Here is a 27,681-nt window from a genome sequence, read left to right on the forward strand (position 1 = left end):
AGGCTGCAGCTTACTCACATGTCCCGGAAAGCCAACTGCCAACAGCCAGCTAGGTCTTTGCCTTGGTCTGTACCTTAAGAGGGAGAATAGGTGATCTGATTTCCAAATGCAAAATCAGCAAGAGCTCAAGAGGCCCCTTAGCCTTGGTACCTAGTGTCTCTAGAGGCCCCAGGCCTGGTGGTGTACCTTGCTCTGAAGTCGTCTTAGAAGTGCTATTGAGAATTGCTCACCTATGGTTCCTGGTTACAAAAGGCCTCCAGTGGCTCAAGCAAACCTTGGGCAGGTCTCAGCTTCCCCTCTCCAAAGGTCACAAGACACTCTTGACACAGGGGTAGATACCAGATGGTTATTTCAAAAAAAGTATTTTTAATTGTTCAAAATAGCACAAAACAACATCGCACTATGGTAATATTGAGTCACAGGGATTACTCTACAATAGATGAACAGGGTAGTACTGTTCTCAGAAGAGAAATCAAAGGGTGCTTGGGAGAAGGGATAGGGAAAACAAAGGGACCAGGCCAGTAGGCTCCAACTTGACTAAACATGACGTTTTCCACAGAGAAATATAATACAAAACACTAGAGGCCCCAGGGGGTACAAGCCAGAGTGGCTGAAAACATTGGCTGTCCACTTTTAAATCCTTCAGTAACTTTCTTGCAAGCATACTCACTACCTAAAACTTGGGTCCTGGAGAGAAAAAAAATCCAGAGCTTGGGGACGCCGCCATGAAATTACTGAATTGGTATCAGGTGCCTACCCTCACCCTCTGTGGGACATGGCATACTTCACCCCCTTCCTGGGCTGCCTTCAAGGGGGCCAGATCCCACCTGTTCTGACCCTGCTATGTTGTTCAAGGTCAGTCTCTTCGAGTGATGCTGATGAAGGTAGACTCCACCTAAGCCCAAGCCCCTACATCTTAAGTGCTAACCCACGGGGAATAAAGTTCAATGTTTCACACTGTTCCAGAAACAGGCAGGGGCTAGCAACAGGAAACTGAGCTGGGCGTGTTTACCAGGTCCCACCCAAGACACTGTTTTCTCTCCTGCCCTAGCTGCTCTCTCAGCTTTTCCCCAGAAAGATCCCTGCCAATGATTAGCCGGGAAGGGGGGGGGGGAATGGGGGGATACGATACACATTCTGTACACAGCTAACAAAAAGGGATTAAACCCCCACACTCTAAGGCTAAAATTACAATAAAAAGTTAACTTCATTAATTTCAACTTAAAAAATACAACAAATGCAGCAGTTGGTGATGTGGCCCCCAGCCTCAAAAAAAGTGGGCCAAAGCCAGGGTCACTGGGGTCCACTCTGTGCCCACTGGATTTCACAGCCACTGCTCAGACCACCCAAGGCTCCTTTTCTCTTTCCTTTTTTGTAAAGAGGGAGAGGTGTTAAGTTGGGAGCACAAAGGCCTCTGAGATATGTTAAGCTTCCTGTGAGTTTGCTGGGCGAGATAGTCTGGCTAAGCCTGAAGAAGGGATGGGAGGGGCCTAGGAATACAAGGGTAGTAACAAAACAAAATAGAGCCAGGCAGAAACCCAGGATTGGGCACCTGTTGGGGAAAGCCTCTGAGGGAAATTAGGGGACACCCCTCCCCCTCCAGCTCTTGGTTGCCTCTCAGGCCAAGAGTGATTAACTACAAACAAGTGCAGGCTTAAGTGTGGGTGTTATCTCCTTTGTTTTCAATTTTAATTTCTCTTCCCAAAGTCTCTGAACTGTCCAGTCATACTTAGCCCAGGGAGGGCACCAGGCAGGGAGAAGGAAGGAGCACAACTTGCGCACATTTGCTTACTCGCCACTCTTTCCAATCTGCCTTATACTTCCTCCCAACAGCAATGGTAAGATGTGCTTTCTTTATTGTAAAAACAGAGGGAAAGGGGGGAGACTGAATGGTGGCCAGTGGCTGGTGAGGGTGAAGTGCAAAGGCCAGGTAGGCAGGGTGGGAGGGTGGGCCCTATAGGGCATTCCTGAAGCAGAGGGGTCTGGAGATCCAGATGCTGGCCAGCTTCCTCACTGACCATCAGCCTTAGACTTCTTTGGAGCAGATTTCCTTATGTAAAAAAGAGAGAAGAAATAGTTATAGAGGGCATCCCAAGAGCATCCCAAAAACACTGACTCAAGACCCTGTGTGGATATTGTCCCAAGCAGCTGATGAGAAATGGAGCCTACTTCCATTCTTAAGTATCCTCTACAGAAGATTCTTGGTAGAGACTTGCTGCTTACATTTCTGGAGACGACATAGGCCGCTTGCTGGCTGGCTTGGTGCCCGAGCTGTCTTTACTGGTTTCTGAAAGGAATGGGATAGATGATGAGCAGCCCAGCAAAGAGCAGCAACACTTGGGTGTACCCTACTTGTTACGGTCCTGACTGCCTGTGTCATCCTTCAGGTTTAGCTCCTGCCTCTCAATGTCCCCCACTGACAGATGCTTCCTGGGAGCTGGCCTCAGCCTGAGCTACCCATTTTTAAAAAGAGTTTGGAACATGCTGTTCTTGGGCCCGACTGCTTTTGCTTTCTTCTAGGTCTCCCTAACCTTTCTCACTTTTAGACATCCCAGAGTATCTCTGTGCATCCCCAGAGCATTGAGAGACTCCTCTATAGTACTCTACACCCTCTTCCCCATATCTGAAGCCTTCCTAGTCTAGTTAGGTTTGCTCTACTCAGTGCTTACCCCACCCCTGTGCCTTCCTTAAAACTTGCTTCAACACCTAGAAGAGATGGCTCAGTGGTTAAGAGCACTGACTACTCTTCCAGAGGACCTCGGTCCATTTCCCAGCACCCACATGGCAGGTCACACTGTCTGTAACACCAGTTCCAGGGGATCTGACACCCTCACACAGACATCCATGCAGGTAAAACACCAACACATATAAAAAGCAAACAAACAAACGAAACTTGTCTCAAAAAGGCTTATAAACCCTTACCTTGCAACCACCTCACTTGTGTGGCGGGGCCATAGCCCTTTTCATTTCGGGCAGCAATGCGGAAGATGATGGCAGGCTTGGTGGTATAGTCAATGTGGGCATTGGAGAGGCTGGAGGACTGCACGAGGCAGGAAGGGCTGGGCCCACAGTACACTCGCATGAAGGCCAGCTGGGCTGGGGTCGAGCTCTTGGGCTCACCAGTGGCCTGTGAGCTCTGGATGGCCAGGTACACAGAGTACTCGATGATCTTCCCGGAGGTCACAGACGGTGGCTCCCAGGTAAGGTGAGCACCATCTGGGCTCTAGAACCCAGGACATAAAGTCAAGCCTCGTCTTTTTCAGCTACTATGACTTCAGCCCACCCTTCCTATGCCCAAAGCCGGAGAGCTAAAAGCTTCTAGACCACAATAGATATTCCAGGGGCCAGTGAAATGGCTCAGCAGTATGGTAAAGGTGCCTGCTGCCAAGCCTGAAGACTGAATTCAATCTCCATGACCCATATGACCTTCACATGAGCACTGTGGCACACATATGCTCCCCCCACAAATAACCAAAAATGTAAGTAAAAACCTGAAAACAAAACAAAAAAACAATCCAGATATTCCACACCAAATTTTTAAAAGAGGCTTTATAATCCTACCCCTAACATCACCTAATCTATAATTTGTAACTTATCTTCTTGGTGCCTCAGTTTCTGCATTTGAGAATAGGACTAACAGGACTCTGGCCTCCTTAAACTTTCCGGACTAGACAAAAGATTATCAATGGAGAGCCTGGAACATAACCTCTGTCTAATAAGGGTCAGTGTGGCTACCTTGACCTTATCTGTCCACTCTTGGTTCAGCCAGCCCCTGGCTTTGTTCATACGTACCTCCCTAGGGGAGACAGCAGACCAACAGGGCAAAGAAAAGCCAGCCCATAGAAAGACTCACCTTGCTGATTTTAATAGCACAAGGAGCACCTGGGAAACCAGGTAGACAGGTCTTAAAGGCTGAGATCTCACTGAAGGGCCCCCGGCCACAAGCATTGATTCCAGCAACACGAAATTTATAAGCTGTGCCTGGCTGCAGCTCCTGCTTCTTTAGCTGGTTGTAGTCTGGGACTGTGCCTGAGTCATCCTAGGGGAAGAAGTGGAAAACCAGGCAAGAAGAAAATGGCATGAGGTCTGCAGTCAAAAAGAATGCTCTGCAGTTCAGGATTAGAGTGCTTGTCCGGGATAGCCAACATCCTAGAGGACCATGGGACCAAGAGGAAGTTCAGTGATCGCTGCCCCTTTATAGCAAGGCCTTAGGGACATTGTGAGGCAAACAAACTGGGGCTTGGTGCCATTAGGACCAGATCAAGTTTTAACTTTCTTACTCTCTGGGGGATGGTCTCCATTTGGCTGCCCCCCACCCCAATTTCCATACTGTTCAAGTGGCACAAAAGGAGCTCTCCTGTGAGCCCCTCTTGCAAGGCAGCAAAGCTATTTGTTTCTTTAATAGTTGTTTCACAGGCAGGGAAGGACCAGGATCCACAGCACTATCCAATTACTGGTATACTTACATCTGACTGAACAGCATCATCTGGTGGCAGAAAATAGTGTGTCACCATTACATTGGTACCCTTAATGACTCCCACATCAAACCACTGGTTCTCCTTCTTCACAGGGGCTTTGCTGGGTGGAGGTGGCAAGTCTGGTTTCTGGAGAACAGAAATGAGATGACATTAAGTCCTTGGGGCCCAAAGGCAGTGCTACCCCTATGCCCTGGGGCCGCTGTATCAGACTCACCACACCCAGGGACTCGATGCCATTGGCCACTTCAGTTAGACTAGCCGCAGCCTGAATCTTTGCTGGGCTGGCTACAACAACAGGCTGGGGAGCCACAAATGTGTTAGATGGAGCCAAGCCTGGGAAGAACAAATCAGTGGGAAGGTGGTTCTGTGTTGAGCCAGAACCTCCTGGAACCTCCATGCCACCCTTGCCACCCTGTGTCCATCTCCCACCAGGTTAAATTCTATCAATTCACCCCTGCCAAAAAGCAGCCCAGCTTACTCTCAGAGGCTGTTGAGGGTAGCAAGGCCACAGTGCTGGGGACAGCACTAGCTAGCTCGTTGAGGCAGCTGCTCTCGATTGATGGGTCATTGAGACTGTCGGCTGGGGCCAGAGCCTCAGTAGGAAGGTGGTGCTGCTGCTGGGCTTGAGCTTGAGCCTCCTGGAGCTGCTGCTGCTGCTGCACCAGGGCTGCAAGCTCCTGCTGTGTCAGCACAATAGGTATGGTGGTGGCCTGACCCTCTTGGCCCTCAGCTGAAAGGTGACCCAGTTCTGCTTGTGTCACTGCTGATGCTGCTTCAGATGTATCCATGGGCTCCCCAGTGCCTGCTCCAGGACCAAGAAAACTACTATTCAAAAGGAACACCAGCGTGCCTGGCCCAAGGAACAGTGATGGTGTCCCTGAGATTTTGATTCCCTAAGCTTCTTTTCCTGCCCACGCCCTCACCACTGGGCCCTGTGTCTTCTTCCTAGGACCAGCTGTCCTACACAGGCTTCCCTTGAGGCCCACTAGAGCACATCTTCCCTTCTCAAGTTGCTCCCACACTGTGCCTTAACCCTCCCTGTAAGGCTATCACTCATCCCAGGGGCCTTATCCCTCAAAAGCTGCCAGCTGATACCTACCCATGACGGCCTGCTGTGCAGCCTGGAGCACAGCCTGGATGGCCAAGGCTTGGGCTTCTTCAGTGGCAGCAGCTTGGGCAGCTGCCTCAGCAGCGGCAGTCACTGCTAGCTCCTCTGGGGTGAGCCCTGTTACCATAAGGGTTGTAGTGCCCGCCTGCGCCTCAGCCATCAGCTCTTGGGGAAGTGATAACTGGTCTACTTCGGACTGTGTGGGTGGGGGTGGTTGGACCACAACAGTGGCCACGACAGCAGAGTTGGCAGGCTCCTGGCCTGAAGATGGGTCCCCAGTGCTGCTCAGATCCATGGCGGCCTGGAGCTCAGGGGTCTGGGAGGCTGACAGGACCTCGGCGGACTCCCCCAACAGGGGCGTGGAGGCAGACTGCAGGAGTTGCCGTGGAGGCAGCTGCTGGCGAGGCCCTGGTGAGACCTGGAGTTCTTCTGGGGGCTGCAGGATGTCAACAGCAGAGAAGGGCATGTCAGAAGTTTCTGTGTTGGCTATGGTCACTGTTATCGTGGCTGGGATGGGGACTTCGGAAGTCAGAGCCCCTGGGGTAGTCTCAGTCAGTGACGAGATGTTCTAGAAAGGGAGAGAAGCCCCCGTCAGAGGGAGAGGGGAGGGACGGAGGCTAGAACCAGGCAGTGGGGCTGAAAAACAAGATGGCCTTTGTTTTTTCCCTGTAGGCCTGTAGAATCATCTGTGACAGGCTGGCCACCTTTTACCCCATGCTAAAAGTAGACAGGGAAGGTGGATCAAGAAGCAGCATGAAAGGTGTGGCAAGAGGAGAGCTCCTGGGTCACGTTTCAACTCATGCCCAGAAGGCTTCACTGTAGAGACAAACAGGGAAACAGCCAAGAAGGAAACCTGCAGCTGAGATAAAATACCAAGCCACCTCTAAGGAACTGTCTGCCTTCTGTCTCCCAGGCACCAGGATTGCCCTTTTATAGTCTGAAAGAAAAACCAAGCAGCACTACCATGCTTGGTACAAAGGCGACATCTGGTGTCCATCTCTGGACAGCACAGATGAAAGGCACAGTGGGCAAAAGGCCACACAGAAAGGACCCCCTCGGGGCTTACCGGCACAGAGGGACCCGGGACTGGTGTAGACTGTGTCACTGTGGTCACTGCTCGTGGCAGTGTGGAAGACACTGTTGTGATGGCACTGGCGCTGGTGATGTTTACGATGTCACCTTGAGTGTTTACCACCTCTCCCTGGTCACTGGCAGCCGGTGGAGGGTCTGTCAAAGGGGAGACCAGTTGACTTCCACTTGCTTTTACCACCACAGGCTTCCTAGAAACTCCTCCCCCCACCCTGGCTAACACAACCAGAGCACTTAGACCTGATTCTACTGGACACTCTCACTCACCTTGGTTTGAGCTCATGTTAGAGGTGACAGTGGTAGCTGTATGCGTGGTGCCTGTCTCATGGGTCTCGCAAGGAGGGTTGGAGCATACCCTCTGTGCTGAGAAAGAGGCCAGCAATGTGGTACCAGGCTGGGAGGCAACAGTGGGCACCGCTACCACCTCTAAGCCAGACTCCAGGGTTCCATGAGTGGGAGTGGCATCAGGAAGCAGGGCACCCACACTGACTGACATGGTGGTGCCAGTGGAAGTGGTCTGGTGTGTCTCGCAGGGACGGCCACCAGCAGGCTGTTGTCCACCCTCAGGCTGGCCTGCACCTCCGTTTGATGTGGCAGTGGTAGCTGTGTGTGTGGTGCCTGTCTCATGAGTCTCACAAGGTGGGTTGGAGCATACCCGCTGAGCACTGCCCGCATTGGAGGTAGTGGCGGTGTTGGTGGTTCCCGTGTCATGGGTCTCACATGGTGGGTTGGAGCAGACTTGGGTCACGGTAGCTGAAGGGCACAGCAGTGCCTCTAAGGCTGTCATAGTTATGGTGCTGCTGGGAGAGCTTGCCTGGAGGCTTTCATATGTGGATGTGGGGACCACCCGAGCCGCACCAAGCTCCCCAGCACCCATGACAGAGCAGGCTATGGCTGGGGTACTAGTTGTGTAAGTATGGTATGTCTCTGGCTGGCGCCCTGCGGGCATGTCCTTGCTGCTGGGGCCACTCAGCCCAACTCTGACACTTGGAAGGGCTAGCTGCACAAAGGCAGGGCCGTGGCCCCCAGCCTCCAGTGCCACACTTGGCCTGAGCAGTGGGCCACCTGAGCACGGCACTCCAGTGGCCTGGACAGTCATGGTGGTGCTGGTCATGGTGGTCTGCTGGGTTTGGCACTGAGGCTTCACAGTACCCTGGGCTCTCTCCAATGACCCAGGAGCCACAGTAATCCGCACTACAGTGGGGGCGTTAGAGGCACGACGAGTGTCTCGTTGCTGCCCAGTGCCCATGCTGGACATTGCTGTAGTGGCGGTGCTGGTGGTGCCTGTCTCATGAGTCTCACAGGGGGGATTCGAGCAGCCATGCTGTCCAGCCATGTTGGAGGTGGCTGTTGTGGCAGTGTTGGTAGTGCCTGTCTCATGGGTCTCACAGGGGGGATTTGAACAGACACGGACCACATTACCATTCTGTTGTCCCACAGCTGAGGTCACAAGAGAAGCAGCTGCCTCCTGTCTGTCACAAACAAACTGCACCTGGGTAGGCTGAGGATGTCCCCCAAGGTTAGCCACAACAGTGGTGGTGGCTGTGTTGGTGGTGCCGGTTTCATGGGTTTCACAGGGTGGGTTGGAGCACACAAGTGTCACAGTACCCGGCTGTACATCACCCTGGCCTGAATCAGCAATGGTAACTGTTGCCGTGGGCTGCTCTGTAGTAGGTGAAGCCAAAATGGATACAGGAAGGTCATGTACAGGTTGGGCCTCAACACCACTGGGTGCTGTGATCAGAGTCACCTGGGTAGGCTGTGAAACAGGCTGGGGACACAAAACGGAAGTGTTAGTGCCTGGACTGTGATTTCACATTTGCCTCTCCTACTATCCTATGCTCATCCATGCTAACTGGGACCACCAACCAGCTCTGCTAACTAGCCGAGGCAAATCTAAGATTCACTTGACTCATGATCTCAAAACAATGACTTACTCAGAAACCAGGATAGAAGGGCTATAAGGCAGAGATGAGGCAAGAGAGTGAGTTGGGCTATAGTCAAGGCCTTGTCCTGACAATGTACAAAGTCCAAAAATAGAGCCCTTACTACTTCTTGTCCAGTTTGAGAGAAAAAAAGACATGAGGGCAAATACCATATTCACACACAGCACTACATTATGACATCCTAGTGTCTACAAACTGGACATAGGTCACATAAGATATGTCACCAGAGCCAGGTGTGGTGGTGCACGCCTTTAATTCCAGCACTGGGGGGTGGGGGGGGGGCGGGCAAAAGCAGATAAGATTGATGTTGAGTTCAAGGCCAGCTTGGTCTACAAAGTGAGTCCAGGCCAGAGAAACCCTGTCTCGAGGGGGGTAGGGGGTAGGGGGTAGGGGGTAGGGGGCAGGGGGCAGGGAAGATATGTCACCAGGGAAGAAGACTGAGACAGAGATCACACTACATGTAGAAAAGCTGTCATAAATGCATAGGGCTGCAAAACAAAACCTAGAAAAGGGAGAAAATGCTTCCTGCTTTCATGTGGGGAGCACAGCTTTCTGGTGGTACAACCTTGGGACCCACTTACCTGCATTGTAATTGTGGGTGTGGTAAGCCCACCAGCAGCTGTTAATGTAGTCTGTGCAGCTGATACTGTGATGGCAGTAGGGTTGATCACCTGGCTTGAAAGAGTGGCAATAGTGCCCAAGGTGGTGATAGGTGTGGCCAGGGAGGCACTGGTGCTATGGGCCCCAGCTCCTGCAAGGCTGGTGGAGACAGTACCTGTCACTGTGCCTAAGGTTGTGACACCTAAAGAGAGGGAGAGGCGGAGGTAGAATGAAGCCTATTGCTGCCACCTTCTATCTAGCAGCATGTCTCTCTGAAGAGGGCTGGGGGACAAGGGAGCCACCAAAGACAGAAGACTCTGGAAAAGAGCACCTGCCATCCTCCCCCAGCCAGACTAGAGGTGATATCCAAAGGAAGACATGAGGGATAGAGAGCCCAGCCACAGCTGAGGAAGTGGCCTGTGGGCTACACACCTGTGGTGCCCTTCACAACCAATGTGGTGACAGCTGGCTTGACAGCAGAGACGGTGACAGGGGTGACCAGGCGAACGCCGCCCATGGAGCCCATGGGCACAGTGCGGAGGATGGTGCCTGGCTGTCCAGGGGCCCCCTTTAGCACCACCTGGAACACCAGAGCAAAGTGCCACCAATGTCACTTTCAGGCTGACTGGACTATGCTGCCCCTTTCAGGCCTGTTAGGAAGACACATGTGGCCTGCACTAGTTTGAGGTGAAAAGGGACCATGTGTGCCTCACCTGGGTCACTCCTTGCTGCCCATGGCCAGTAGCAATCTTGGGGACAGCAGTGATGATTTTGGCAGGTGCTCCTGTTCCAGAAGTCATCACCTTGGTAGTAATGATTGTGATGGGGGACTTAATGCCAGGACTGCTAGTAACACCTGCATTGGGGAAGGGTCCAGAGAAAATAAGTTCTGTGAGAGTCTCTCATCCTCCTGGCTTATACTTACCAGAATGAGCCTTTTGAAAACTGTATGTTTACCTGTGGCACCCGCCTGGGTGATAATGGCTGACATGGGAATTGTCTTAATGATGGTAGTTGTGCCAGGTTTGGTTGTGCTAGGAGAGACACTACTGATACCCAGGATGGTGGGCTTGGTTCCTGCTCCACTAGCCTGTGTGGTGGTGATGATGGTTGTGGGCTTGCCATCTGCTGAGGTTACCAGCTTCAGGATAGTTCCTGCTGGCAGGGGCCCTTTGGTCTGAAAGGGAAAAGGTGAGAACAGGAACTAATGCCAGAAACATTAGGTTTAGCTACTCTAACTCAGAGAATATTCTGACTACTGTGGGTGCTGTGCTATCAGCAGACCTTTGAGCCATTTGTGCTCATGGGAGGGTCTTCTGTCCTCATTTCCTAGTGCCCATTCACCTCTATGGCCCTGGAGTTTAGGGATGACTTCTGAGAGAGATTGAGAGCTCACCTGGATGATCTGAGTCACAGGGCCTGTAGATGCTTGGCCTGTGACTGCTGAAGTCTGAACTGGTTTGGTCTGGACCACTGACATCACTTTCCCCAGATTGGAAATCTAAAAAGGAAAGAATGGAGCAGGCAGTGATCTGGAACTAAACAAGGGCATGGCCTGGGCTGGGACTATACTGGAGTTGGCCCAAGACAGCAAGCCACCAGTGGCATTCGCCATAGCCTGACAGCTGTCACAAACAGCCAGGTGGTGCCTGCCACTCACCAGAGCACTGCCTCCTGGGACCGAGATGGGGCTCTTCACCAGGGTGATAGTCTTGGTGACTCCGCCTACCACTGTGGTCACCACCTGGGCTTGCTGGGCCACTGTTACAGTCCCTGATTTGTGTACCGTGATGATAGGACGGGTAGATGTGTTGGCAGCAGAGGACACAGATGTCCCCACTTGGGCAGCTGCAGTCTTTAGCATGCGAGTGGCTGGGTTGCTCACCTTGAGAAGCAGAGATGAATGAGAAACATAGTGTCAACATAATAGCTGTAGCTCTGCTGACCACCTGTCCACAAAGCATGGTTGGCTGAGCATCAAGAGAGCAGCCTGAACTCCCCACAGGTCTAGCCAAAGGCTGCACGTCCTTAAAGGTAATTTCATGTTACCATGCTAGTATGGATTATAAACCAATGGCCTGAAGGTTTGTTCCAAAGCCCGTAACAAATGCCACTCTTTCTTCAATCAGTGATCAGAAGTCACGAGTTCCAGGGCAAGCTCAGAACCAGGCCCAGAAGAAGTTAAGTACTCACCATGACAGGGGAGGAGGCCACTTTCACAGTGGCTGGAAGAGTGGTTGTGCCAGGTGTTACAGCCACTGTCTTGACAATGGTGGTGCCTGCTGGGACACTCAGTACTGTGGGTGCTGAGGAAGGAGGGATTTTCTGCGTGGCAGCAGCAGCAGCAGCCAATGCAGCCATCCCACTCATCTGTGGGTTGCTGCCAATCACCTGGGGTGGGCAGAAAGCATGTGAGCTGCAAGAGTTCCATCTGTCACCTACCTCCCAACTGAATGATCTTTTCAGAGCCTTCCATGAGGGCTCAGCAGCATCTCTTAGCTTTTTCTTTTTTCAGTTTTTCGAGACAGAGCTTCTCTGTGTAGCCTTGGCTGTCCTGGAGTCACTTTGTAGACCAGGCTGGCCTTGAACTCACATCGATCTGCCTAGAACTTTGTGCATGCTAGGAAAGCACTCAACCAGTTAAGCTACACTACCAACCCCTAAGCAGATTTTGTTTTGGTTTTTCCAGACAGGGTCTTTCTGTGTAGCCTTGGCTGTCCTGGACTCACTTTGTAGACCAGGCTGGCCTTGAACTCACAGAGATCTGCCTGCCTCTGCCTCCCTAGTGCTGGAATTATAGGCATGAACCACCGCACCCAGCTCCTGAGCAGATTTTTAATCAAAGAACCATAGTCAAGCTAGGCCTGGAACATATGCTTGTAATCCTAGCTACTCAAGAGGCTAAAGCAGAAAGAGCACATCTTAGTGAGACTGCTTCGAAAGTAAAAGCTAGGGATGTAATTAGGTTGAAGTATTTCCCTAACAGGGTTCTGCCCCCAGCACTGCAGAGATAAAGAAAGAAAAAGACAGTGAGCTTGTAAAGTATTTCCCTAACAGAATTCTGGCCCCAGCACTGCAGAGATAAAGAAAGAAAAAGACAGCTAGCTAGGCGTGGTGGTGCACACCTGTAATCTCAGGCAGCAGAGGCAGGGAGTTTGAGGCCAGCCTGGTCTACAAAGGGAGTCCAGGACAGCCAGGGCTACACAGAGAAACCCTGTCTTGAAAAACAACCAAACACACACACACACACACACACACACACAGACCAGAACTGGAGATCGCAGTCTAAGAACACATGCCTAGCATGCAGGCAGTAACGGGTTTCACATACAGACAACACCATCAACACTGCCATCGCCGCTGCTGGGTGTAATGGTTCATGCTTACAAGTCTAGCACTCAGGAGGCTTGAGGCAGGGGAATCTAAGTAGTAGATAGCCTGGGCTAAAGAGTAAGACTGTCAAAACCCAAAATAAAACACACCTTTGAGTTAAATACAGCTCATTCTCATAGACCTGGGTCAAACCCAGCTAGCCAGATTTTCCCTACTACCTTCCAAATCAGGAAGTCCACACTGAAAATGCCGCAAGGATCACATGAGAAACAAGCCCCCACCCCTCTCTCTCTTTGGTTTTTGAGACAGTTTCTCTGTGTAGCCCATGAACTCTCAGTGATCCACCTGTTTCTGCCTCCCCAGTGCTGGGATTAAAGATACACAGCATTTTCAATTCAGCAGCACCTTACAAACAAAGGCATATGATGGGAGCTGGTAGGCTTCATGCACGATAAGCAAGCATTCTATCAATAAGCTACATTATTCCCAGTGCTGGGGTATTTTCTAAAGATCACACAAGAACTCTGCTTATGCTACTGGGTCGCTACAAAGCCCAGTAACAGAGCCTCACCGTCCCCTGGGCACTCTGTGTGGGTACAACCATTCGCACACTGGCAGGCAGGGAGGTCACAGTGACTGGAGCTTTTCCAGCCTGGCTGGCAGGTCTCATGGTGACCAGTGGTGTTCCTGTTGTAGCCTGAGGACCAGTCACTTTGAGAACAGCAGGAACACCTGATAAAAAAGAGGGCTGATCATCAGGAGGGCCTCTTCCACACATATCCCACCACTCTGCCAAGTTCTTTATGTAATGACTTTTCTCTGCTCTCAGCACAGTCCCTGGCAGCAAGATAGTGCTCTTACCTCTAATCTCAAGAACAAGCCTGATCCACCAAGAACAGAGTAGCACCTACTATTAAAGCAATTAATGTCTCCAGTGACTAGGCCCTACACAAATGACTTTGGCCCTCGTGGCTTACCTTGAGTCCTGGCTGCAGCAGGCACAGAAATGGAACTGCCTGGCACTGTCGGCAAGACTTGGATGGTGGTCGTGCTTGGGGGTGCAGCAGCAGCCTGGGGCACAAGTGTGATGCCTACTTGGGTCAGTGGCTGTACAGCAGGTGCAGCTGCTGCTGGCGCAGGGCTCTTGGGAGGGTTGGCAGGCACAGATGGGACTGGATTGGGAGTGGGGGAGGTGGCCGTAGCAGCCGTGGCAGGAATGTCATATTTTTGGAGTTGTAGAAGGTAACTGTCGGCTGTTGCCACTGCACCCCAGCTAACCTCCAGTGAATTGGTATTGGCCCGTACTAGTTGTACTCGGGCTGGGGGAGGTGGCTTTTCTGTAATAAAACAAAACAACTGTTAAGACAGTTGTAGAGGTGACCTTCATTCACACTGTATGAAGGTGTGCCTCTGTATATACGATTGTTAATTGCTGAATTTTCTAAACTGGCAGTGAGTTAAATGCTAACAGATTCTGGAATTGTCAATACTACTGAATAATCTCCTGTCTCAATGTTATGTTCTCCAAGCAGGCCAGTAATCCCAGTACTCGGGAAGGCAGACAGGAGATCTCTGTGAGTTCAAGACCAGCCTGGTCTACACAGTGAGTTCCAGGACAGCCACGGCTACAGAGAGAAACCCAAAAACAAACAAACAAACAACAAAAAGGTTCTCCATCATCTCTGACTGGTCAATATAGAGCTGAACAGCCTATAGCAGGGAGGTAAGGAATTACTTGCAATCTCGATATGTGTGTGTCCGTCCCAGGTGGGGAGTTGCCACAAGTGCAGGAGTGGCTAGGGCAAGACTAGAGGCCAGGTAACAGGGCATGTGGCTGGGAAGAAGGCTGAGCAAGCATAGACAGGTTAGAACAGAGAAGGATCTGCCCAGCTAAAGTGCTTAAAGTTTATTATAATTGTAACAGGTCTCCATCTCATTATTTGGGAGCTAGAGTGGGTATAGAAAAAAAGCATTAATTCAATAATAGGGAGTAGAAAGGCTTCACTGCAACAGTGGAAATAGCAGCGGCCCAGAATCTTACCTGTCTCCAGATACCACAGGTCCTTGCAGCAGACCTGGTTGTTCCAGGCCTTGCGGTAGCCATCACGGCCACTCCAAATATATAGACGAGTATTGATGGCAACAGCGCAATGGCCGGCTCGAGCTCGAGGAATGTTGTCCTCCAGTGTATCCATCAGGATGGTTTCCCAGGCCATGGTATCTAGAGGTACATAGGTGCTAGGCCACACAGACGACAAAAGAAACCCATTCCCCAACTCCCAAGTTGCCCTTTATTCTTTTGTTGTCAGGGAAGGTAAGTTATTGAAGTATCAAATTAAAAGTAAAGAAAAATAAGGCAAAAAACACCATAAAAAGAAAATTAAGCCATAAAGTGAAAAGGTATTTGGAAGATAGAAAACGTGTGCATTCTCAGTCAAAATAAAAACAACTCAAATTTTTTGTTTCTTATTTTGTTTTTGAGATGAGGTTTTACTATGAAGATCTAGGTGGTCTTGAACTTAAGCAATCCACTTGCCTCTGCCTCCTGGATGCTAGAATGAAAGCTGTACATCATAGTAAAGAATGTGATAGCCAACCACAGTGGCACACACACTTGTAATCCCAGCGCTCAGGAGGCAGAGACAGGCAGATCAGGCCAGCCTCATCTACAAAGAGAGTCCAGGATAGCCAAGGCTACACAGGGAAATCTTGTCTTGAAACAACCCATCCCCCAAAAAGAATGTGATACTCACTGTGCATGAATATGAAATAATTCCAAAATATAATTAGGGAAAAGGGCTACTTAGCCTTGCATATGGTAGGCTAAAGGCCCGGAGCTATTGCCTATATAGAAGAGTTCCTGAAAATGGAGTACAAGAAACACCTCCCCTTCACTCTATGTGCTTTTGTACTTGGGGATGTCAGGCACATATGAAGAGCCCATTCAAACTAAAGAGAGCAGATTGAGAGCTCTCTATTTATTGGATACTTCTAGTAAATTCTAGAAGGATCCATGAGCCCAAGTTTGCTCTCCTTAGAACCACTCCACTCCTTGCCACTCTAAGCCTGAGAAAGCCATACCCAGGTTGAGACAAGCCAGCGTGTTGGTACACTTCCACTCCTTCTCGTGTGTGGCCACTTTGACATCGTCCATGACAAGAGGCACCCAGCCACCGAATACATACATTCTAGGAGAGTGAAGAAAAAGCAAGATAGGAAGAGAAGTACCAAGCTAGAGGATACCTCTTTTACCTAGAAGTTCTAAACATGCTCAGTTCTCTAGAAGCCCCAGGAATCCCTGAGGGTGCATGAAGCTTGTTTAATATGGCACTTCCTACCTGATGGTTCAGCTCTTACAAAGAACTGTCATTTGCATGGCAGGAGAACAATTGTTTTGCTCTAAGTTGTCCCTGAATTTCCATGGACCCTAGCTAGACCTTGGCATTCAGAAAGAATGCTGATTATATGAGGAACTACAGCAGTCTATACTCTTGATGGAGTACAGTCTTACAGGTCAAGGAAGGGTCTCAGGCTGAGTTACATGCAGTCCCTCCACCTTGAATCTGTCTTTGTTATGTTATAAGGTAGGTATGGGGCTGTTGAATGCCAGACCTGTCAGAACAAGGCCTTCTTGGGACTGAGGGATAGTCGACAAAACTGACTTGAGAACCCTTCAGGAGTCAGGGGCAGCTCAGGTCAGGGAAGAGAAAAGCAGACACTCACTTGTTTCCTATGGTGGTTGCAGAATGGAGGCTACGAGGAAGGGGGGCCACCCCACTAAGGCTGGGCTTATTCCACGTCAGTGTCTCTGCAGAAATGGAAAGAGAAATGCTGGATCAGATAGTACAGTCCCAGGGCTTAGGACAAGTGGGCCCTATACACCAACATAAGAACTGCACTCTGTCTTTCTAAATGCCTCAGCAGGCTCTCCAGTTTATTATCCTAACAGCTAGACTTCAGCATTTCCATAGCTGCTCGATTTGGGCAAGGAGGTTTCTTCCCAAATGTACTGGATACCCATTATAAGGCAGCACTACTCTCAGGGATGACACAGGGCCTTTGAGGCCACCCCAACCCCTCCTTTGTACCTTTATTTCCTGTAGAGCAATAACACTGGACAGACCACACTTAAGGAGATATTGCTACCTAAGTTTTGCTTAAATGCTGGGTGCTCTGATCCATAGGACAATATGACCAAGATCTACCTCCAACCCAATCCATCACCCACTTTATAACCCAAGTCAAATTGGTTTATAGGCAACAAATTTTACTGTTAGCCATATCAGAATACACCATTCCATATACAGACTATCCACTACTAAAGAATTAGTAGGGATTCTACCCAGATTGAGAAAATTCTATTCTAAAAAATTTGTACTCTCTCCCTATTCTCCTAAAAGACCACATAATAGTGCAACCAAGCCTTATTCTTTGTTTCCTATCCGCTGATAAGGCTAAGGGGGACACTACTAGCTCCTCATGAGGTCCACCGCACCAGGCAATGACAGACACTCAAGGCTCGCTACGCAGAAGACGACTGGCTTTGCTTTGAAACTACTGGAAGAGCATCAACTTCTTACCAATGTCCAGGGTCCAAAGGTCCCCTAGCCTGCAGCCACTCATTCCTCCATAGATCACCAGCTTGGATTTCTTGTTATCTTTTTCAGTGTAGACCACAGCAGTATGTGACTCCCGGGGTGGGGGCAGAACCCCATAAGTGATAGGGATGTCCCAGGCTACTACTCCAGAGCCTGGCCGTAGTTCGAGAATATATAAGTCATTCAGGTACCTGAGAAAGAGCAGTTATAGTAAGTCTCGAGCCTATGCGCCACAGGCCTCACCAGGTTCTCGGTGAACAGCAAATATGTTAGAACATAAAAGAGCAAAGGCTATGGACATTCCAAACTCTATTATCCTTGCCCCCAGAGAGGGGACTACCAGAAGCTCACAAGGTGAGTCCAGTTGGAGCAATGGAAGGGGTGTATATGCAAAGCTATAATGGCAGCCTTAATTTCAGAATCAGTAGCAGGCCTCTTCAGGCAATCATGTACAAAATGACAGGCCTTACAGCTGGACCTCCCTACAGTAAGGTGGCATCAGTTTGAAAGTATCTTTAGACAGTAAGAGCTTTGGCCACAGGCCTTGGAAAAGACCCATCAGGAAATATGTAAGCAGCAGAAGCTGCGAAGGAAGCAACAAGATCTAAGGTCTGAGGGATGGGACCAGGCCAAAGTAAAGCAGGCTTCTTCTACCTCTTGCCTAGTGTTCTCCTACAAGACCTACCCAAGGGTTCAGATTTCAAAGCTACAAACATCTTAAAAGGGCATTGAACACATTCTTTCATTGGCAACCCAGCACAGGAGAGAAACATGGCTCTGGTGGAGACAGTTGGCACAACCAACTTTAGAATTCCAGATGAATCTTGTACTTGGGGTACAAGTAGACCGACCCTGGTGGGGTTCTCCAGGGGAAAGGAAAAAAAAAAGACAAAGCCTCACCTCGGAATGTTGTTCTTGGGGTCCTCACTATCATTGGCCAGACCCCCAAATAGATAGCATTTGTTGCCCACGAGGGAGAAGCTGTGTCCAAGCCGAGGACATGGAGGAGGTCCATTTTTGGGCGTCTTTGCTTTCAGTCTCTTCCATTCCCAGCGACTTGCCTGTAAAATCAACACTTAAGAGAATGACTCTTGAGATGAGAAGGCCCCTGGTGGGGCCTGGGGCTATTATGTGGCATAAAGAGAAGGTAGTCTGGAGTGAGGAGTACACTGTAGGAACATGTAAATCCTAAAGAATTTGGTCCTATTCTCTTTCCTGACACTGTTCAAGGAGAGAACAGCCTTGGTAGACTCATAACTGATCCCTTCTACTAACTCTCCTGTCTTAACCCTTAAACCACTATAGGAAACACGAGGGAGAGTCCCATGGCTTGGGGCTGGAGAGACGGCTCAGAGGTTAAGAGCACCGACTGCTCATCCAAAGGTCCTGATTTCAATTCCCAGCAACCACACAGTGGCTCACAACCATCCATAATGAGATCTGATACCATCGTCTGGCCTGCAGGTGTACACGCAGAGAGCACTGTATACACAATAAACAAACAAACAAACAAACCAATCTTATTAAAAACAAAAAACGAATCCAGGCCCACAGAGGCTCTATGTTATTACCTGGAGCTCATAGAGGTCGTTGCTGTATTTTCCATACTCCACCATCCCACCAAACACCAGCAGGCGAGTACCATCACACACAAAGCCATAGGCTGCACATCCTGGAGGGATATCCCCTCTCACTGCTGGGATGAACCACTGGTTGGTTGCTGGAGAACAAAAGGAAATAGAAGTCAAAACATCCAGGAGCTTCTTGCCCCTGCCTCTTCTATTCTTCTTATTCGTTATGTCTTGTAATTTCCAACTCCTAGTCTTCAAAAACGAAGCCAAGAGAGGAGGGCTGAGCCAGCATCCTGTCCTTTAAGAGCACCATCACCCCAAATCTCTAGCATCTCTAGCCAAGCCATCTGTAGAGCTCTGGCTTTCAAACTACTGCACAACTGCATGCTTCTCATTATCAAGGTCATCTCAGAAGGCAGCAAAGTTACCACCAAGATAATTCATCAGCCTCTGGGAATCTAGTAGCCCCCGACTTCCTTTCTGACTGTTTACATGATTATCAAACTACTATACCCCAAATGTCCTCTAGAACCTATGCTTCTCCTCTTCAGAGCCTATGTTTCTCTCCCTGTACCACAGAGTTAGATAGCCAGAGCCCACAGCTGCACCTGTAGGTGGTCCTAGAAATACCACCTGTTACAGGCTGGTGCTTTCCCTCCATGCAGGCAGCTGACAGACAGATAGGAGAGACTGCTGGCTCAAAAGAGCTTGAGGCAAGAATTACCATCTGCTGACCTCCCAAGCTTAGCTGTCTCTACCTTGACTTCCTCACCCACTTGTCTCTCTCCTCCGTGACGGTTCACAGGCGCTGTGGCAGGGCCCACCACCACGCCCACACAAGTCCAGAATGTCTCAAGCCTCAAGTGGTAACTGAAGCAGAGATCATGTGAAACTTCTCAGGAGGAGCCCCTCACGCTCTAGGTGGGGGTAATGTGGAGAGGTCACCAAGAAAGGGCAAACCATGCCTGAGACATCTTGTGGTTCCCCAGGACAGTACAAGACAGTCTTTAGCTAGAATGGAGCCCTTCCCTAGCTTGCCTAGCAGTTTGCTCTTTCACCTAGGCTCCTATGCCCTTCATATCTGCAGCGGCAAGGGTTCCGGGAAATGTTAGAAGCAAACATGTTCTTTATGTTTATGTCATATATTTATAAAGGACAAGCCTTTCTCTTTCTTCCATCCCCTCCAAAATCTCTGAGACAGATCCCAGAGGCAGACTTGCTACATGTGCATGCCAGTCAGGTGATATCTGAGTAGGCTAAAGGAAGTACTTTGAGCTCTGGCAGAGGGGGCTGCAGGTACCATAGGAAAGAGCTTTAAAGTTAAGACCAGTCTGCTCTTGTAGAAGTAGATAGGAGGGAAGGTTTTGTTTTGGAGGTGGCTTCTGTAGACCAGTCTAGGATACGTATCTGCTTCTTAGCCATACTGTCCACACAGGGAGGCAGATTCACTTCTACAAGTTAAGAAATAAATGTTTGGGGGCTGGAGAGATGGCTCAGAGGTTAAGAGCACTGTCTGTTCTTCCAGAGGTCCTGAGTTCAATTCCCAGCAACCACATGGTGGCTCACAACCATCTATAATGTGATCTGGTGCCCTCTTCTGGCCTGTAGGTGGACATGCAATAGAACACTAGGCATAATAAATAAATCTTTGAGCCGGGCGTGGTGGCGCATGCCTTTAGTCCCAGCACTCGGGAGGCAGAGGCAGGCGGATCGCTGTGAGTTCGAGGCCAGCTTGGTCTACAAAGTGAGTCCAGGATGGCCAAAGCTACACAGAGAAATCCTGTCTCAAAAAACCAAAAATAAATAAATAAATAAATAAATAAATAAATAATCTTTGAAAAAAAAAGAGAGAGAGAAATAAATGTTTGATTTGGAGACCAATGTACTGAGAAAAAGAGGGAAACTGTTTTGCTTCTTTTCCCACTTTATTCAGATGCATTTTGGAAAAAGTTCTCTCCTCTGATCCATTTGTAAAATCCTGTACTCTTACCTCCAAGGCTCCATAAGCAACAAATTGCGCCCTGCCTTGCCTTAGGGGAGGAGGGTCTCCTAGGTGCACTTGGAACAGCTAGCTATCAAGACTCCTCAGTGGTTTAGCTGAGTCACTGAGACAACAGGCTGCCTAGCCCCCATCCTCTCTGCCATTTTCCTGCTGGAGTGACGTAGCTTGTACTGCTTGTGCACAACCATGCATGTGTCCATATAACAAATGCTGGTTCTTGACCACTTTCCTCATTCCTAGTGCAAGCATGAACCAAGAAATATAGTAGCTTTCAATACTAACTAAAGCATCTTGCACAAGTTGGGCGAGATGGCCTTAAACAACCCATGGAAGGAGTTTCATCTAAATTACAAAAAGAAAAGAATCCAGAGCATACCTATAATCCTAGCACTTGAAAGGTGGAGGCAGGAAGAGCAGGAGTTCAGGATTACCCTGGGCTATAAAAAAAAAACAAAAAAAACAAAAACAAAAAAAAAAAAAAAACAAAACAAAACAAAACAAAACTTTGTCTCAAAACAAAAAACACAAACAAAAGACCAGACCCTAAGGAGGAAAAAAAGGCCCAGGAAGAAAAACCCCTCACCTGAAGTCAGTAAAACGCAATAGGGACATGAACCTTGATTCAGTATCTGTCTCATGTATAGGAAGTCCCTCCCTCAGCTGAGAACCCTTGTTAAGGCATATAGGTAGGGGAGTCAGGAGGAGGCAAGGCTTGGGTGAAGGCTAAATGGCAAACGGGATTGGCCTACAGCTTTTCTATCAAGCTGACTCAGTAACTCAGCTGGCCAGGCCAGAAGTTAACTACGATGTTCCTAAGCCTCCCAGATCACCAGCTTCTCCTGAGACCCAAGAGGTACTAATCTGGCTTTAGAATGCTTCTTCTTGCATGGCAGAAGGCCTTCTGAATGCCCAGTCTGTCACAGAGTAGTTCCTGGTATGGAAATAACACTCCCTCTCCTCATCTCACCTATGAATCCCGCATTTTACTCCCTGCAAGTGTGCAAGTATGTGAATCTCCCTCTCCATCTTATAAATCTAACAGCTGCTCTCCATTGCCCCCAAACACCCAGGGGGGTATTATGTAACCTAACCCTGGGTCCCTCATTCTTGCTATGCTCTGGCATGTCCCTGGCCCTCTAGCCTGATCTTCACCAGAAGAGGGGAAATTGAGGAAAGGTCACCTGTTTGCAGGCTCCAGAGTGAGATACTTTTTACTTTCCCTTTCTTCTGCCCAACTTCATTCATAGCTTCTGCCTCCTCATCACCACCTAGACTGATACCCATGCACCAGAGAACACGGTGGATTCAAGGCACAGAGGAGCCCCAGACTCCTATTTCCCATCTGGAAGGTAGGGTGTGCACCCCTCCACTGAAGAAAAGAAAACCTGGAAGAACATGGAACCATGCCCAACCCTTGGTAGCAGAGCAAGGGTGATAAAGCACATAACTGAAGGTTTCTCTGAGTGAAAAAAATTTAAGCCAGAGCTTTGAAGAGTAAACAGGCTATCTCCTAATCAGCAAAACTAAGGAGCCAATCAGCAAGTGAGCCTGCTTAAGAAGTAAGAAAGGCCTGAAATAGATATATGGGAACATCTGACTTAGGTATATGGACCGAGGAAAGGGGATGTGTTTCTAAGGTGGTGATTTTCAGCCTAGTAACTGAATTAAGAAACAAGTGGTACAACAGTCCCCATAAAGGTTCACACTCTCGCCCACTTCTATCACTAGCTAGTGCTGTGCCCCTGAACCTGTCACTTCCTCTCTTGGACTGCAATTTCCTTATGTGTAGGAAATCCTATTAGATATTTTCCACCTGCCCCCAAAAGAGTCTATGGAGGAACTGGAGATGTGGCTCAGACTGATTCAGAAGTTGCTCAAGGCTCTGTTCCACACCCAACCCTAGGGTAGGGGGAGTTGTTGACGTCCAATATCCAGAGGCAAAAGCAGCCTGGGAGAGGTAAAGCACACACGCACACAGCTTCAGCACAGCACATTCTACTTCTGATTCTGGATCCTTGATCTTGAGGCCTCTTGAGTAATCTGAATTGCCTCATGGAAATAAAATTCCTCTATGAGAAGTAGCAACCCCAAGACCTACCAAAAGCCAGTAAAGGGTCTTTCAGACCCTGAAGTGACTGCCACTAAAGGAGCAAAGCCGTGTAATGCATGCACTCTCCAGCACACACAAACCCAGTCATTTCACTGGGTAACCCCTGGGTGAATTATACTCCACCTCCTGCAAACTGAAGAGCTGCCCAAGACAGCGCGCGCGCGCGCGCGCGCGCACACACACGCGCGCACACACACACACACACACACACACACACACACACACACACCCTGGATCTTTTTCCTCTCTGGAAACAAAACCAAGGTAAGCAGAAGAGGCACTTGTTGGGAAGGGTGGGCAGCCAGGATAGCACCAGGAGGGCTAGAACTTGGAGCCTGCCAAATACATGACACACCCTGAGCCCATCAAAACAAGGGGCACACCCTTTAAGGCGAAGAAGAGGGCAGCAGAGTCTGCTAGCTGCTCTCTCAAGTCACCTAAAAATTGATCAGGATAATTCAAAAACTTATTCTTGGAGGACTCTAGGCCTTTGCTTTAAGCTGGCTTTTAGGAGACTTCTAACAACCAGCTTCTTTGCAAAATGGTAACAAATCAACACCAGAGTAGCCAACTGATTTTGGTAAACTAATGAATATTTAGCGGTCCCAGGAAGCCAAGACAGAGGCTTGCAGTGGACTTTGGAGCTGACTGTAATTAGGCCCCTGCCCTACTTTCTAAAATTGTATTTCCCTGCCAGAAAGTATGCTCCAGGCCTTAGTAGAAGAAAGGTGTTCCAGGGACTGGAGAAGGTGCTGCTGCTCCTGTGGAGGGCAACTCTAAAAACAGCTCCACTACTCCACAAGTTGCACCCCTGCCCTTTGCCTTACCTTACTGGGCTCATTCCTGCCACCACAGCTGTCTGTGCTGGCACAAGAATCACCAACCCCCCCCCCCCCACCCTTCTACGGAGGCTCTGAGAAAAGCCCTGCTCTCTGGAGGCAACAGGTGCAGAGAGACAAGGAACTCAGGGGTGAACAACCCACCAGTCTTTCAAAGTCAACTTGGGAGAGGACTAGTTGAGAGGTATAGAGGCAGGCTTGCACTCAGCCACGCAGGGGAGGTGCTAGGGAGAGTCTGGCTCTAACCCTTGCTGCACGAACTACTCTACACCACGATCTGCTGCCTGTTTTCTCCCTCCTCAGAACAAGGAGTCAATCGGGGGTTGTCAATAAGAATGGCCTTGGTCCTGCCCTAAAATAAAGAGGAGGTGCCTGGGACCGCAGGGGCCCAGAAAGGATGAAAGTACACGGAAGAGGCTAAGGAGCTGGCAAGGGAGGAAGCACTGCAGGTTGCACCTCCTGCAGCAGAGGGAAGCTTCCAGTCCACCACAGGCAAGGGGGGCTGGCTCTGGCTGGCCACACTAGTATTCCAGGCTCTCACCTGGATGCAACTGGCACGAGCTTCCAGACTTGACAAGTCCCAGCACCTCTCCCCTAGGGCAAGGCAAAGGTCCTGGAGGCCTTTGGGCAGCAAACCCGCAACTCAGGCCCCTGTACTAGACGTGCAAAAAGAGCCAAGAGGCTACCAAGGGGAAGGATGCGACAAAGCTTTCTGCCCTAGAGACAGAGTAAAGAAACCAAGCAAGGAACAACATGTGGCTCCCATAAGGGAGGGGGCAGAGGCCAGGCTGCAGATCAGCCATACCTGCAGTCAGAGAGGCTCCTCCCAATTTGCAAGGGCTTGGGTTAGGGAAGGAGGCACTGGAAGGGACTTGTTAACCCCTTCCGTCTCACAGGAAAGGAAGCACTGAGCTCTCCGGACTCCTACGGCGGGGGGGGGGGGGGGGGGTGGGGAGCCTGAGCTGTTAGGGCACCAATTAGGAAAAGAAACAAATTGAAGAGAAACACACATACACACACACACACTCAGAACTCGTACAATACCCCAAAGTGTGTGTGTGTGTGTGTGTGTGTGTGTGTGTGTGTGTGTGTGTGGTGGGCAGTCTAACCAACATGCCATTAGGACTTGCCACGAGGGTCGCATTAGGTTGTTAAAAGTCTGCCCCTTAAAGAGTGCTGCCATAAAAAAAAAAAAAAAAAAAAAAAAAAAGAGTGCTCCCATCATTTTCTTGGTGCAGAGAAAGGGTCTGTGATCTAAAAATTGTCCTTTCTCCTGAACGAGCATGGGCGCTGGAGATGAGGACGAGCGCAGGAGGGGGGAGGATTCCGCCTGCGCCAAGAGAACACATCCGCTGCTGCGCCAGCCCCAGCCCGCCGCCGGGTAACGGTGTACGTCTGAAGTCACCATCGCAGGCGACATTCCCTCCCCCTTCACCAGTCGGACTAGAGGGTTTCTCTAAATGCAACCTTTAAACACAGGAGAGTCCGGGGGTGTAAGAGCGGGGGTTGAAAAACCAAGGAAGCGCAGGGATGGCGAGCAGAGCAAAGGGAGACGGAAACCACACCAGGAGAGAGGCAGAGAGACAGAGAGAGAAGTGGAGAAGACGGGGAAGCGAGGGGCTAGGCGAGAGATGGAGAGCCCGCGGGCTTCCACTCACCAGTGTTGTACACGTGCAGTTCGTCCACGATGCCCTCGTTGCCGCCGCCGAACACCACTATGAGCTCCTTGATGGCTACGGCACGGTGGCCGTGGCGGGGTCGGGGCACGGGACCCGACCAGCCCACCACCCGCTTCCAGCGGGGCTGCAGAAGCACCGCCGGCAAGTTGGCGGGCGACACGGCCGAAGCCATGGTTCCGGTTAAGGATGCAGCGGGAAGAAGTCACAGAACCGGAGGGAGACCCTTAATTCTTCACACACCCCCTTTCGTCTAAGGGAGCTCTCACGGAGGAGCGGCTCCTCACACAGCGGTGGATGACTCCATGGAGGCCGCCATCTTAACTATCCTCCCTCCCTTTGGCTCTTCTCCCCCTTCTTACTCGGCTCGTCTCCTTAAAAGCTCCTCAAAACTGTAGAGCACCTACTCCCGAGAAGCTGGAGGCCACTGAGCGCCGCCGCTCTAACTATTTGCCCGGGCGCTCCCGCTTAGAAGCTCAGGCAGGAGCCTCTGGGAGCCGCCATCTTGAGCCGCCTCTCTCTCCTCCCTTCCTCAGTCGTAGCCCTCCCCCGCCGGAAATGGCGGAGCCCCGGCCCGGTTCCCACACCCCCCAGTCCCCAGCACTGGCTGGCTTCCGGGGCGGGTGGAAGAGAGCCACAAATGCCGCGTTTGTCTCAGCCCCGCCGGCAGTCAGGCCACAATTGTGGAAGCCGCCATCTTGAGACCGTCGTGCTTCCCCGCCCAGCACTTAGTCCAGCCGTCGACCGCCAGTCAGCGCAGAGGTTCCTAAGTAATAAAGGCCTGTCAGCAGCTGGCGTGACGGCCCGAACGCCAAGCGCTGCCTGGGGGCCCCGCGCCGTACAGCTCCTGAGGTTTCGCACCTCTCCCTTGAGTCCGCCTCTGCTGTTCAGGCTGCGCCTGCCGCTCTGGGAGCCGCCATCTTGAGACTAACTTCCCCCTCCCCCCTATTCTCTTCTTCCTGGACAGTTGTTCCACAGCAAACCAAACGCAAGGCAGCGTCCAATCGTCGCTTCCCTCCTTCTGACTCCTTCCCACAGGATCCGCTCGAAAGAGCAGAAGTTATGCCCCGAAGTGACAACTGTACGGCAGAAGAAGCGGTAACGGCAGGGCGCTCATGCTTCCTCCCTGGGAGCCGCCATCTTGTGTGAAGAAGTAACAACTAAACATGGCGGCGGTCGGGAGAGGGGGCGGAGTCATAAGACGTCACCGTTCCCCCGCCTTCTCATGTCTCAGTTTCTGGGACCAAGACACTTAAAGGACCCACGGCCCATAAAGAATTAAAGCTTCTTAAAAGAGCTCTCCGCTGTCTGGTTGCGGGCGAGTCGGCGCTGCTGCGCAGTAGGCTAGACACATCTAAGCTCGGGTCAAGTGCAGTAACGCCCCGCCCTGCGGCCCCCCTCAGCGCTCGTCCACGCCTCCCTGGGAGCCGCCATCTTGCCACTTCCCCACGCCCGCCCGTCTGCGGGCGTCAATAGCGACTTTCAGCACAAAGCAAAGATGGTCAAGGCATCTGCGGGTGCCCGGATGAGAAATCTAACCTCCCCCAACCGTCATGGGTTCTGCCTCCCGGGAACTGTCTCTCGGGTCGCCGAAGGGACACAAACCCGAGAAATGGCCTTTAACTAGCAGAGGAGATAGGGCACATGGTAGTTAAGGGCGGCAGGGAGAAGACACTGCAACTGCGCTCTTGGCTGTGAAGCAGCTGTTTTCCCGCCCCGACCACTCAGCCGCCAGCCAGAACCCCGCCACAGAGCCGAGCTGGAGGCGGGGCGACAGCGGAAGGTGACGCCATGAGCTCCCAGGGGCGGAGCTGGCGCCCGCTCCCAGGCCCGCCAGCAACACCCCGGGGCGTCGCCGCCTCCGCCTGCGCCTCCGGAACAACCGGGTCGCGCGCTCCGAACCGCAAGGGCGATGGGCCACCCCCACCCAGCGGCTCGGCGAGGCTGAAGGCGCCGGAACCATGCCGACGCGGGAGCAGCCAGCACCACTCGCGTCACCTCGCGTCACCCGCCCCTCCAGCTTCCCAGGGCTTCTCGCCCCGCCTTTGCGCAGGCGTACAGCAGCTTTAAGGGTCCGCCCTTTTTTGAGATTTGAATTTTCCCTAGCAAAGCGAGAGAAGCAAAATACCCGGATGTTGAGCTCTGGCCTTTTCGCGCCAATATTGTAAGTTCACACAACAACCTTCAAAAGGGAACGTTACCGTTTTCATTACTATGTTCCAAGCCTAGGAGGCCGCTTAGGCACAGCAATGTCATCACTAACTATAACAACTATCATAGGCACCTTGTAGCACAGGGTCCTAAATTAATGTCACAGAGCCTAGACCAAAA

At 50.8% G+C, this 27,681-nt stretch overlaps 1 protein-coding gene across 3 annotated transcripts; it reads right to left on the reverse strand.

Annotated features, from left to right (window-relative positions):
• Nucleotides 1–327: 327 nt before the first annotated feature.
• Hcfc1 (host cell factor C1) lies at nucleotides 328–27,159 on the reverse strand. 3 transcript variants are annotated; one of them, XM_051141333.1, is made up of 26 exons: nucleotides 25,333–27,159; nucleotides 18,724–18,872; nucleotides 18,053–18,213; nucleotides 17,135–17,343; nucleotides 16,278–16,362; nucleotides 15,636–15,742; nucleotides 14,596–14,775; nucleotides 13,532–13,891; nucleotides 13,126–13,286; nucleotides 11,415–11,612; nucleotides 10,882–11,106; nucleotides 10,618–10,722; nucleotides 10,179–10,398; nucleotides 9,935–10,077; nucleotides 9,654–9,801; nucleotides 9,203–9,423; nucleotides 6,943–8,446; nucleotides 6,653–6,813; nucleotides 5,578–6,154; nucleotides 4,957–5,283; nucleotides 4,693–4,811; nucleotides 4,467–4,604; nucleotides 3,854–4,039; nucleotides 2,923–3,223; nucleotides 2,224–2,287; nucleotides 328–2,050 (listed from the first exon to the last, which is right to left on the reverse strand). In XM_051141333.1, exons 1-26 carry the CDS (start codon nucleotides 25,523–25,525, stop codon nucleotides 2,011–2,013), a joined length of 6,282 nt encoding a protein of 2,093 aa, XP_050997290.1. In that variant the 5' UTR covers nucleotides 25,526–27,159; the 3' UTR covers nucleotides 328–2,010. The 3 variants fall into 3 exon arrangements, with proteins under 3 accessions (XP_050997290.1, XP_050997291.1, XP_050997293.1); XM_051141334.1 differs by having other exon boundaries at nucleotides 4,957–5,280; nucleotides 25,333–27,158; XM_051141336.1 differs by having other exon boundaries at nucleotides 4,957–5,280; nucleotides 5,578–6,022; nucleotides 25,333–27,157.
• Between the last annotated feature and the right edge of the window lie 522 nt (nucleotides 27,160–27,681).

The sequence above is a fragment of the Acomys russatus genome, chromosome X (genome assembly GCF_903995435.1).
Source record: "Acomys russatus chromosome X, mAcoRus1.1, whole genome shotgun sequence".
Classification (NCBI taxonomy): Eukaryota; Metazoa; Chordata; class Mammalia; order Rodentia; family Muridae; genus Acomys; species Acomys russatus.

What these genes read in the sequence shown, in the direction of transcription:
- Hcfc1 (XM_051141333.1), bottom strand. Translation starts at nt 25,525, where the DNA reads ATGGCTTCGGCCGTGTCGCCCGCCAACTTGCCGGCGGTGCTTCTGCAG. An exon ending in ACGACCTCTATGAGCTCCAG is followed by an intron (nt 18,214 to 18,723) that starts GTAATAACATAG and finishes TTGATTTTACAG; the next exon opens with GCAAGTCGCTGGGAATGGAA. An exon ending in CACAGAGTGCCCAGGGGACG is followed by an intron (nt 11,613 to 13,125) that starts GTGAGGCTCTGT and finishes TGCCCACCCCAG; the next exon opens with GTGATTGGCAGCAACCCACA.